Below are 12,994 nucleotides of genomic sequence, written 5' to 3'. Positions count from 1 at the left end.
TGTGTGAGAGAGAAAGAGAGAATAAAGAAAAGCTTGTGAGCTCTCACTTACATCAGCTCCAGGTATTCCTACTAACCCGTCCGATCCAAGTGGACCCGGCTCACCTTTAGGACCCTAGAGTTTACAAGAGAGAAGATCTGTCAACTCGTTGTGATGTGCTGGGCGTTGTGCTGTGCTGTGCTGGGGGCTGTGCTGGGCTGGGGCCGTGCTGGGCTGGGGGCCGTGCTGGGCTGGGGGCCGTGCTGGGCTGGTGACTGGGCTGGGCACTGGGCTGGGCACTGTGCTGTACTGGGGGCTGTGCTGTGGAATATGCTCGGGGCTGGGGGCTGTGCTGTGCTGGGGGCTGTGCTGGACTGGGGGCTGTGCTGGGGGCTGGACATTGTACTGGGGGCTGGACACTGTGCTGGGGGCTGGGAACTGTGCTGGGGGCTGGGCACTGTGCTGGGGGCTGGGCGCTGGGCTGGGCTGATAGCTGGGCTGGGGGCTATGCTGTGCTGTGCTGGGGGCTGTGCTGGGCTGGGGGCTGTGGGCTGTGGGCTGTGCTGGAGGCTGGGTGCTGGGCTGGGGGGTGGGAGCTGTGCTGGGCTGTGTGTGCTGGGCTGGGGGCTGTGCTGGGCTGGGGGCTGTGCTGGAGGCTGGGTGCTGAGCGGGAGCTGTGCTGGGGGCTGGGGGCTGTGCTGGAGGCTGGGTGCTGGACTGGGGGTTGGGAGCTGTGCTGGGCTGGGGGGTGGGAGCTGTGCTGGGCTGTGTGTGCTGTGCTGGGGGCTGTGCTGGGGGGTGGGTGCTGGGCTGGGGGGTGGGAGCTGTGCTGTGCTGGGGGGTGGGAGCTGTGCTGGGCTGTGTGTGCTGTGCTGGGGGCTGTGCTGGGCTGGGGGTTGTGCTGGAGGCTGGGTGCTGGGCTGGGGGGTGGGAGCTGTGCTGGGCTGTGTGTGCTGGGCTGGGGGCTGTGCTGGGGAGTGGGGCTGGGCTGTGTGTGCTGGGGGCTGGGCTGTGTGTGGGTGGTTGCGGAGGATATTAGCTTTAAGGATGAATATTAGGGATCGAAGAGGGGGAAGAATTAACACCTACCGGTGGGCCGGGGTTGCCGTCCTCGCCTCGCTCTCCCTTAAAGACAGCGAAAGAAAATTCAGATCACGTCTTACTGAAGACCTTCCACTTCGACCAACCGTACTTACAGTCACCTCCCCTCTCTCCCCCCTCTCCACCCCGACTCGGAGTCAGACTCCGCCACCGTTAAGTGCACCGAGATGCTACTCCGCGTGAAGGACGCTGTGTAAACGCAAATGGTTGTCGATGAAAGAAACCTTCGATTTTTTTTCCCCATTCCGAAAAACACCTAAATAAATCCGGGTTAATGCAGGGTTTAACGGGGAAAAAAATATTCCCTCCTTCTCTTCTCCCCTTCCCCCCCCCCCCCCCCTCTCGTTAGATTGTGGAAAAAAGTTCCTCATCACTTAAAGCGATGCTCTCCGTGGGTCTCGTGAGCAAAGGTCTTGTTAGCAATCAATGGCAGCAAAGTTGCTCAATGATAATAGTAATCCTCACATTTGATGTAGCGCCTTATCACGTCGTTGAGAACTCTCAGTGCGCTTTTGTGGGCGAAATGCAGCAGTCAGTTGCGCACAGCAGCATCCTACAAGCCGTCATGGATTGAGTAACCAATTTTTAAAATGTATATTTAATATATATATCTATACATACCAAATATACGGTCAATTTACTTTACAGTATATTCTGTGAAGCGCTTTGAGACATTTACAAGACGTGATAAGGCGCTACATCGAATGCAAGGTTCATCACCATCATATATATATATATGTGCATATTATAATATATGTTTTGTCAACTTGCAATCGCTTCTTATAAAATAATAAATGGAAGTGTGCTTCTTCTCTTTACTTCTTGCACTTTGTTGGGTTGTTGTGGTTTTTTGGGGGGGAAAGGAGGGGGGAATTAGAGAGAGAGAACTAGATTCTCAACAGAGTCTCTACCCTCCCCTCCCCCTCGCCCCCACCCTCGCCACCCCCACAACTTTCAAGCTGATCCTTCTCCCCGCCCTCGTTGTCCCAAGTGAAACTTAAGAAACCACTTACACCGATTCCGTCCACTCCCGGAACTCCTGCCACTCCAGGGGAACCCACTGGCCCCGGGTCTCCAGGAGGACCCTATCATTTCATAAAATAAAACCCACAAAACAGACGGCGTGTCAATTCCCAGGGAGACGCAAAAGTGAACACAGCTCCTCGTCCATATGGCGCAGTATTTTTATTTTAAAATCCCAGGTAAATGCCAAAGGAACTTTAGCAAACTGGACTCATACCTATTGGCCGGTACCGAGCAGACTTACTTTTTTTTATTAAATTAAATCAAAATTTAAATACGCTTAAGTCCTGGGATTATTCGGTGCTCTCCCCCACCTCCCCTCACCCTACCACCTCCCCAACAACACACACACACTCATTCCCTTCCCTCTTCATTCCACTTACACTCTCTCTTGCTCTCTCCCTCACACACACATACACACCTCAAGCCCATTAAGCAAGGGTTTAACCCAGTCAGTCAAGCTTGACTCCACTTCTCAGACAAAACCCCTTTATATTATTTTTATTGCCCAGCGACCGAAAATAACACGAGACACTGCAATTAATTACGGGATTAATTAAAAAATGTAGTGCAATAACAGGTTTCAATTCCCCCTCATTAAAAAAAAAGTAAAATTACTGAATGATTCGGTGTGGGGTAATTTTTTGTTGGCAACATTAATTCATTAGAAGTTGTAAAATCTTTTCCGACAATCCATCCAGTGAGTCTAAAATGCAACTAACTAAAGTTCTCCAACATTAGGAACTAACTTGCCAAATTACTGCCCTGAATTGTAAGAGGTACTGTAAGAGGTTGTAATTGTAAGAGGTACTGAGACTGAGAAAGCTAAGGGGAATTCTTTTTTTGGTATGTTAAAAAAAAGTATGTTAAATGTCCAATTTGTTGNTTTTTCCTAAAATGTGAGGCGTTAAAGAGGTAGGAGTTTACAGTGAAAGTGCTGCATTCAGGGCAGCTTTGTGCTATAATATTCACAGTGCAGAGAGAGAGTAAAAGAGCGACTTGTTCAGATTTCAGGTACGTCCACAAGCTACAGAAATAACAGGAATTAAAATATAAATCTGCAGTGGCTGTCGTGTGCCATATTTAAAAAAATATAGAAAAAAAATAACACTTGGAATGCCTGCATTGGCTGGAGTTGCGATAAAGTTGATCTGTTTACGTGACGAGACAAAACTAGGTACGGTATTGAGAAAAAAGCACCTTTACCTGCAATAGAGACACACTTGTCTGAAATGGAATAAACAGCGTTAGCCACAGCAATAAGAAAGGTCTACTTACTTGACCTAAACCGAGGCGCAATATCTGCAGAAAAAACACCAAATACAAGAATCCTGATCGCCTTAGGAGAGGAGAAGGGCTCGCCATGATTTCCCTATGGCTGAGATGGACTTGCTTGCCTCTGCTCTATGGGCTGAATAGCAGGGACCCCCCTCCAAGCCCAGATCCCCTGACACTGAATGAAGACAAGCCCTTGTGTCTATTAACACGCCGGTGGCAGAGAGAGCAGACGATTGGAGAGCCTTGCAGTGAGTGAGGGAGGGACAAGCAGACAGAACAACCTTCTAGCCTTCACTTCACATCACATCACACAACCCTGTCGACCGGCTACCAATCGCCTCGTTGGGTAATTCAAATAACACACAATAATATTTTATGCTAATAAAATAATGTAAAATATTATATCTTATGAATATACTGCTGTGCGCAATCGACTGTCAAATATACAATCAATTCACTTTCAAATCCCTGACTGTCCAACGCTTTGGGACATCCTCCCGACGTGAAAGGAGCTATGTTATACATAAAGTAATTTTGTATTGTATTGTATTCTATGAAGCGCTTTGAGACGTCTCAATGACGTGATGAGGCCCTATATCAAATGCAAGGATTATTATTATTATTTGGGAGCCATGTAGTGGAAGGAAGGTGAGAGGCTGTGTAACGTATATTTGTAAGTCTGTCTGAGTCACCCATTGAAGTGGGGAGCAGCAGAGGATGGGAATATTGGTTCACCATCCAGTAAGTGAGGCATGGCAGAGCTAGGACCAGCCAGAAGTGTAACTGTTCCTGTAGATAAAGGCAGCAGAATAATAATAACAATAATAATGATAATAATAATCCTTGCATTTGGTGAGGCACCTTATCACATCGCAATGATGTCTCAAAGCGCTTCACACCATTTATTGTGAAATGGTGCGACTGTATTAATAGGCAAAATAAATACAGTTAACAAATAAATATGAACAAAACAACAACAAATTACATGTGTACAGCGGCTTTCACATCAGGAGGACATCCCAAGGCCTAGATAGTCAGGGATTTGGACCGGAGCTGGTGGTTGGGATCAGGAGGGGTGGAGGGCGAGGAAGGTACAGGTAGGAGGGTGACCGAAGGCACGGTCGAAGAGGAGAGTCTTGAGATGGACTTGAAGGAAGCGAGGGAGGGGGGAGGCAAAGGGAATGCGGGATGGAGTTCCAAAGCGTGGGGGAAGAAAGGCCGAAGGCCCGACTGGCGTTGGAGGAGTGGGTCGGGCGGGGGACGTGGAGCACTCGAATGGAGTGTGAGGTGATGTGGCCACCACAGGTCCATTGCTGTTTGTAACGGGTTGTGAAAGAGTCGCTTTTTTTTGTTACGGGTCTGGTTTCATAAGACAAGTACTATATATATTTAGTTAAGAAAAAGAGGGTGAGAGTGTATGTGTGTGTGTGTGTGCGTGGGACAAAGGCGGAGACTTTTCCGAAAGTTGAAAAGTGTTTGTAAACTGATAACTGTGTGAAATCACTTCATTTTTAATTAAAATAAAATAAAAAGCGTTTTCGTTAGTGTCTTCGCGACCGGAGTGGCTTTACTTACCGATCTTCCGATGGAAAGTTCTGGACAAGATTCCCGTTGGGCTCTGTAGGGGTCGCAGTGAATTATCATCCATTGGACATCAAACTGCAGAGGACAAAGACATTCATTCACACACTTTTTATTTGATGTACCACACAGCGTGGTTTACGTTTATACAGCGCCTTTCACGTCGAGAGGAAGGACATCTCAAAGCGCTGCTGGCTGGACCCCCGAGCTGGGGTTAGGGGTCAGAGCTGAGGGTGTGGGGAAGGGAAAGATGACGAAAGCGATCAAAGAGTTGCATCTTGATACACATCTTGTTTTTAAAAAAATTATTACAGACGCGCACACCGAGATACCTTGTATTATTACACACACTCGTTGAGATACATCTTGTGTTATTACACACAGACGCACACTGAGATAATAATAATAATTCTTGCATGTGATATAGCGCCTTACCATATCATTGAGACGTCCCAAAGCGCTTCACAGAATCTACTGTGAAGTGGAGTAACTGTGTATTTGTGGGTGAAAAGGTAAGCCTTGTATTATTACAGACACAGAGTTCACTAGGACATAAAAGAGTACGACTAAAATATACTTCAAAAGTCTTTATAGATTCCAATAACCCTGTATCCACCAATGGACTGGACGGTCCTAGCTGGACAAGCAGCAGGAAGTTGATCACACAGCGATATCAATGGTCATCTGGGCAGCTTTAGGGTTCAAATTCCAACAGTAACGGATATTCTCGGTTGCCAAAGCCTTGGCTCTTGCCATCCTGCAACTAGTCCTCTCTGGAATGAGGGGACGACAGAGTGCGCGTTCCATTTCAGCCGCAGAGAAATTTTCGCATTTAGGTGGCACACATATACGGAACTGTCAGTCTGTTCTGAATAATCTTAAGCATGGTGATGGGTTTCCGCACGTGTCAGACAGACACCTGGCTGGTCAGAGAAATATAGTGCCAAAGAGCAGAGCTCTAAGAATCTTTTAGTATTAATATAAGCACCAAGTGGACACGGGACTATAATTCATTGTCTCTAAGCGTGTAATATACTTGGTGTTTTGTGTTTGTTCAGGTTAAAAGTTGCTTTGAGAAAATTAGCTTCCGTCACCTCATGATACTTTTAAATTTAATACAATCATTTCGTTCAAAGTTTTGATAATATATATGGACTTTAGGCATGAGACCAGTCCATCCAATTTCCCACAAGATTTCCCCGTCTCTGATTGTGGGTTCACGTCAGGACTCTGAACTAATAGTCTAGTCAGACACCCCAGTGCAGTGATGGGAGAGTAGTGCATTTTCAGAGGCACCGTCTTTCTGACGAGACATTAAGCTAAGATTTTATCTGCCTGTTTAGGTGGATGTTCTGGCACTGTTTGAAAAGGAAGGGAGTTTCTCATTGTGTCTTGGCCAAAAATCCCCCAGATAAGAATTGCTCATTCACTTCATAGCTGTTTGAGGGTCATTGCTGCGCAGAAATTGGCTGCCGCATTCACCTACAAAAATATGCAGTCACTACACTTTATCCTGTGAAGAGTTTGAAGACGTCTCAATGCTGCGATAAGCTGAATTGCAAGTGATTATTCAAATCGAACCACCATTAATCCTTTCAGCTGACTTGAAAATTGACTAGTTCCTTATTGAAACCTTTCAGAGCTTTTCATACCACAAGTGGTGCTGATACTTTGTTCCACACAATGTGCGCCCTTTTGCTAAAAAAAACCCTTCTACATTTCTTAATTCACACACACACAATTATTCATAATATTAATCTTTGCATTTGATATAGCACCTTATCACGTTGTTGAGATAAACAATAACAACAACAGCAACAACTTGAATTAATATATGGCGTCCCAGAGTTACCACAGCTGTGCTTCAAATACTGATGTGCGCAATTGGCTGCCGCATTTTGCCTACAAAAATATACAGTCAATTCACTTGAAGACGTGATAAGGCGCTATATCAACTGCAAGTATTATTATTACAATAACCGGGATAAAATGCAGCGAGATGACCCTACAATCTACCACCAATTTTGTTCGATAGCAACGAGCAGACTGAAATAATATTGAAAGTGAGTGGAATTTCAGTGTCTGGGCTAAGTGGACACTGTCCTCTCTCAGTGAGGGTCTTCTGTGTACACGCGACATTTCACACCACCTCAAAGAAATTAGACTACGCTCCCTCTCTCGCTTTCCCTCAGGCTTTCCAGCGTGCATGGGTGAAAAGCACCTTCACACCTATCAAAACTGATAAATGACCATGGGTGAACTTCAGAGACAAGGAGCAGACAGAGAGAGGTGTCCTTTCACAGGGGGATCCGTGGGGAGGAGTGAGAGGGTGGGGTGGGGTGTCAAAAAAAGTTGCTGAATGGGATTATTTCAAGGAAGGTCCAGAGATACACCTGGAATAGTAAGATATTTGGCTCCATCTGTTGGGCAGTTTTGAAATTTTCTTTATCCGTTTCACCCATAAAATATGAGGTCGATTAAATTCACTTTACAGTATATTCTGTGAAGCGCTTTGAGATGTCTCAACATTGTGATTAGGCACTAATTAGTTTGCACGGCTGTTTATGGGACACTGCTGTGTGCAATTGGCTGCCACATTTCGCCCACAAAATACACAGTCAATTCACTTTACGGTATATCACGTCAGGAAATCCTTCACTATACAAATGTAATTAGATGTTTGTTTGTGGTTATATCCTGTGAAGCGCTTTGAGACGCCTCAATGACATGATAACGCACGATATCAAATGCAAGGATTATTATTAATTACCTCCACTGAAGACTTGAAAGTCCTCTTTTTGCCAATGGATGCAAAAGTACACGGAGGAATTTCAATATTTTACGTTAAAAGGGAATTCAACTTCAGTGGAGTTTTCAAGCATTCCCTCCCCCCTCACCTGGCGCACGGACACACATCCTGGGTTCCTGAGCCTTGGCTCTTTCCAACCTGTGCCTGATGTTCTCCAGGATTAGGTTAGCAGGCTGAGTGCACATTCCATTCCAGGCACAGGAAAATTCCCATTTGTAGATGGTATACATATAATAATCCTTGCATTTGATATAGCGCCTTAACACGTCTTCGAGACGTCTCAAAGCGCTAACAGAATGTACCGTAAAGTGAAACTCCCTGAACTCGTGCGCAACTTAGGTGTCAGGTTCGACCAGCAGTTATCCTTCCTTAGTAATTCCTGTGAAGCGCTTTGAGACGTGTCAATGACGTGATAAGGCGCTATCTCAAATGCAAGGATTATTACATATCCACACATGGGTATCGCACGCCACTTATCCCCACAGATAAAATTGGTCATTTACTTCATGGTTATTTGCAGGACGTCACTGTTGGCAAATTATGTGCTGGTTACACCTACAATAAACACACTCCGCTTTACGGTGAATTTATGCGAAGCGCTTTGAGGTGTCCTCTCGTTGCAAAAAGAGCCTCATCGAATGTGAGGCTTATCATTATGTTCAAAATGCTTTAGGCGGCTATCCCAGTGAAATACTGGCATCTAAATTGCGGTATTTCTTGACAGATTTCTTAATAAGAAATGTTTCATCACCAAAATCTCTAAAAGCGGAAAAGGCAAAATACATTGTTCGGCAAATTCTGTGGTTCAGAAATTGGACAAGAAACAGCGTGAAATTGGAGCCCATTGTGGGTTAGGAGTAGAATTGTCACAATTCTACTCACATGACTTGCAAACCGCAGGTTTCTGTGGCTGCCAACCAGATATTAATCTGCAATACCGTTCCGTCACATTAATATCAATAGGTTTGACAGTTTGTCAGCGTGAGACATAGCCTAAGCTAGGTCAGTGAGCTCCAAGCTATTCTCTGTCTTGCTCTCCCCACCTTTTCCAGACTACCGCACCCTGATATGCAATGTGAGGCATTCACTGCGCTGGCAATTGTTGGTTTAACTCTGCTCGGCTCTGCTGCTAACTCATGTATCAGAAAACGCATTCAGCCAAGGGCAGAAGGAAACGCTTAGAGTAGAACTCACATAAGTCGTATCAGTTGGGACCATAGCATTTAATTTAACTGACACAAAATCCAAGTTGCAGGCAAACTGCATGAATCGTAGAAAACCTGATTTAATCAATAATCTACACTGTGAAGGTGGAGTCCTGTAGCTCAGTGGTTGGAGCACTCGCTTTGCAAGCGAGAGACCTGAGTTCAATTCCCGGCAGGGCAAAACCTTGGGCAAGTTTCCTTACTCCACACACCTAATAACAATCCCTCCAAAACCAAAAACAATAATAAATTGGTCATTTTCAATCTACAACTGTTTGTAGGACATTGCTGTGCGCAATTGGCTGCCGCGTTCGCCCACAAATATACAGTCAATTCACTTTACAGTATATTCTGTGAAGTGCTTTGGGACGTCCTCCCGACGTGAAAAGCGCTATATCAAATGCAAGGATTATTATTATTATTATTCAATGCAACCGGTAGGTGTGTGCATGCTGTGATGGGTCACGACTACTTTTTCCGCGATTAAATGAGTCTCGACCCACATCGAATTGCGGAAACTGAAGTACGACTTAGGCGATTATGTGATTTATGAAAAAAAATTTGATAGAGTTTTACTGTATTGCCGATAGCAAAAACAGCACATGTCAGACACACCACACCACAAGTTTAAAGCCAAGGCATACCGAGACTGGAAGGATTGGGATATTTTTTTGCTGCAATAAAAAACGTTGAGTGTTGACCTGATCAAGGTATTTACAATGATGAGGGGTTTTGATCGTCAATAGGGAGAAAATATTTCCACTAGTTGGTGAATCAGTTGCTAGAGGACATCCATTTAAGATAGAGTAAACTTCTCATATCTTGACTCTGGTTTAACTTGTCACTACCACTTAAATCATCATGCTGTCAATATCCCAGCTGTACTTATTTATGTAGTTTTACATATGCCTAATCTCGTGGCTCTGGATATCTCTGAGCCCTTTTCCGTAAGAGTGATGAGTTATCAGGAGTTTTATTGTAGTTAGCAAATAAGCAAACGGGGAGATCAGGAGAATTATTTTCACACACAGATATGGAATGTCCTGCCGGGAGCAGTGGTTGAGGCAGAATTCATATTGGCCTTCAAAGGAGAACTATAATAATAATAATAATCCTTGCTTTTGAGATAGCACCGAATCACGTCTTTGAGACGTCTCAAAGCGCTTCACAGAATATACTGTAAAGTGAATTGACTGCGTTTTTAGGTGAAACGCGACAACCAATTGCAGACAGCGAGATCCCACAAACAGTCGTGGATTGAGTGACCAAATCTTTTGAAGGGATTATTACCCCGGAACGTGATCCGCCAATCAACTAACATCCAGGTACCGGCTTTCTGCTAAGTAAAGAGGCGCGTATAGAGTAAGGAAACTTGCCTAAGGTTTTGCCCCTCCTGGGTCCTCTCGCTTGCAAGGCGAACGCTCTAACCAATACTCTACAGAACTCAGTAAAGTGTAGTGACTGCGTATTTTGTAGACGATCGGCACAAATAATTTGTGCACAGCAGATTTTAGCAACCGAATAAGGAAAAACAGCAAAGTTTTGCTTACCGGTACGGACACGGTGGGATTATCGCTGAGTTTCCCCAGAAACGTATCTCCTTTAGTGTTGATGATCCCTCGGGGATTGATTCTTTGAGTTTCTAGCCTCTCGCAGTCAATGAAGAGGGTCACGGTGTCGGCCTGTACACTGATCAAAACCTTGTGCCACTGGGAATCATAAAGAGTGGACACAGGAGAAAAGGTAATGGTCTGGAGGGCACCATCCACTCCCACCGCAAAAAACTCCACCGACCTGCTCCCACCGTTCATCCGGACCCCAACCTGGTCGTTTCCAAGGGGGTCCTTGATTTGCCAAATGTTCCAGTTTTTATCCTTGGTGCTGCCGTTCATGCGGAAGGTGGTGACAAAGGAATATTCCAAGGGTAATCCGTACGGATACGCAACTCTGTTGGAAAGACAATTTGTTTTTAAATGACTGTAAATTGTACTGGCTTCTGAAAGGAGAATTTATTGGTGCAATGATGACCCACTAGTCACCGACCACCCTCCTGGGGGTGGGGGTGTGGGTGTGGGTGGGAGTGAGGTGGAGGTAAAGCAGTGCCCTCTTGGAGTTTAAACTGGCTCCAAGGTGACATGCTTGACAACAGATTGGCGGAATAGAGTCAATCCTCTGTGGCCGGTCTCAGTAACTACAAGTTGGCGATCATTGTGCAATTGAGGAAAAGTCTTAGGTTCTGCCCCGTATAAAAGTTTAAGACAAAATAGTTTTAAGGGCTGAGATAAAGGACCGTTACCCCACCTAAGTGCATTTTTTCTGCCTCGTGGTTGCCTAACCAAGCCATGGGGAGTGAGTGGGCCAAAATTCCAACCAAGACTAGATATACTCTTATCCTTAGCAGTTGCAGAATTGGGCAAATCGTTGAATTCAGCCTTAACAGTTTTTTGCTGGCCCGCCCTTAAAAGATGACATACAGAAAACCCATCCGCGAATTCAAGGCTGTGTTTCAGAAGTTTACCCAAATCCTGTCTCGGACGCCCAGAAAGGCTAAGAAATTGAGAGGAGAGTAAATCTCTACACAAGAGTGGGATTTCTCTCTCCATGGGGCGGAGCTGGTCAGCTAATGTTCTGATCCCAGAGAAGACAGTGTGGCTTTCCCTGGTTATGTGATAGAAACACATCATTGGGGGCTTCACTTTACACCCACACACTGCAGGTCCCAGTCAACAGGCTTGACTTTAACAAGGTGCTCAGTTGCCAGCTTCGCCGCAGGTAAGTTTAATGGGTTCAAAGTCCATTCAAGACAACAAAAGAGCAAATGGGTCGGAATTTCGAAACTCTGTAACACGAACGCTTTCTTTTTTTTCCTCGAACATGCAATTATGTAAAAGATGCCAATGCGAGTTTCGCTGTGTGTAAAAAGATGTGAGTAATGGATACTCAGACAAATGTATTGTGTTTCATTTATTTACCTGGTGGGTACTCGGAAGAGCCCTCCTTTGCCCAGTCTGTAAGCCACCTGCAGAGGTGTGGATCCCAGCACCTTGTGGACCCCACTCCGAGGGGAAGCCACGTCCAAATGGAACTGTGAGATGATATCAAACCCTGCACCACGACACCCGTGAGTTTGTTACACAAGCAAAGAACATTGTTACTAACCGATCGGGAAACCTGATTGTCACCTCCTCCCACCCCACCCCCGGCTCGGCATCAGGCTCCTCCACTGTTAAGCGCTCCGAGACCCTGCCCCACGTTGTTGTTGTTGAATCAGAAACAGTCATTCAAGACGTTTTGTATCGCGCGCGATCCTCAGAACTCAAATATTTACGCTTGGTTGCTGTCCTGTGATCTGACTTTGTTTTAGATTTCATATTTAAAAAAAATACTGTCAATTAACTCAAATTTAACAGCGCTAAAAACTATTTTACAATAAGTAACGTTTTACCAATTTATTAAAAATAAATAACGTTTTACCAATTAAAATAAATAGCATTTTAAGTAATGTTTCCTCTTGAGTAAAGAGTTTTGCTGGTTGCTAACTGCTTAAATCTGCTCCTATTGTTGTCAATAAGTGGATGTTATCTTTATTAGAAGACCCAATAAAACAGAGCGATTTTCGGGACTCTTATCTTGATTTAAAGGGGTTCACAAGGTCCTGTTACCCCATGCTTTTTTTCTGCACTGCACAGACCAACAACTGAACCATGTGAAAGACTGATGATAATTGTGTTTAGAAGTACTTAATTGCATTCATTACAAGTGTTTAACTGTATTTAGAGGTCTAGAGGATGGGTGTGAGTGAGCGCATCATTTTCATGGCAGATAAAGATCTGTCGCCGTATTCAGCTGCCACATCTTCTGTAATATAGACTCATAAAATTATACAGCACAGAAGGACGCCATTCGGTCCATCGTGTCTGTGCCAGTTCTTTGAAAAAAGCTATCCAAACCAAACCCACTCCCCTGCTCTCTTTTGCTTACAAGTCTCTTATGTGGCACTTTATCAAACGCCTTTTGA

General features: G+C 45.0%; 1 protein-coding gene across 1 annotated transcript in view; it reads right to left on the bottom strand.

Annotated features, from left to right (window-relative positions):
* The window catches only part of col9a1b (collagen, type IX, alpha 1b), a 61,921-nt gene that overhangs the window by 42,711 nt on the left and 6,216 nt on the right, over nt 1–12,994 (bottom strand). Inside the window, exons 4-10 of the mRNA XM_007904201.2 lie at nt 11,949–12,081; nt 10,527–10,923; nt 4,957–5,040; nt 3,310–3,330; nt 2,094–2,165; nt 1,069–1,104; nt 52–114 (exon numbers count right to left, since the gene is read on the bottom strand). Coding sequence (XP_007902392.1) covers nt 52–114; nt 1,069–1,104; nt 2,094–2,165; nt 3,310–3,330; nt 4,957–5,040; nt 10,527–10,923; nt 11,949–12,081 — 806 coding nt within the window. The remainder of the gene's footprint in view (nt 1–51; nt 115–1,068; nt 1,105–2,093; nt 2,166–3,309; nt 3,331–4,956; nt 5,041–10,526; nt 10,924–11,948; nt 12,082–12,994) is intronic.

The sequence above is a fragment of the Callorhinchus milii genome, unplaced genomic scaffold (genome assembly GCF_018977255.1).
Source record: "Callorhinchus milii isolate IMCB2004 unplaced genomic scaffold, IMCB_Cmil_1.0 Scaffold3, whole genome shotgun sequence".
Taxonomy (NCBI): Eukaryota; Metazoa; Chordata; class Chondrichthyes; order Chimaeriformes; family Callorhinchidae; genus Callorhinchus; species Callorhinchus milii.
This window is presented reverse-complemented; position numbering and strand designations above follow the sequence as displayed.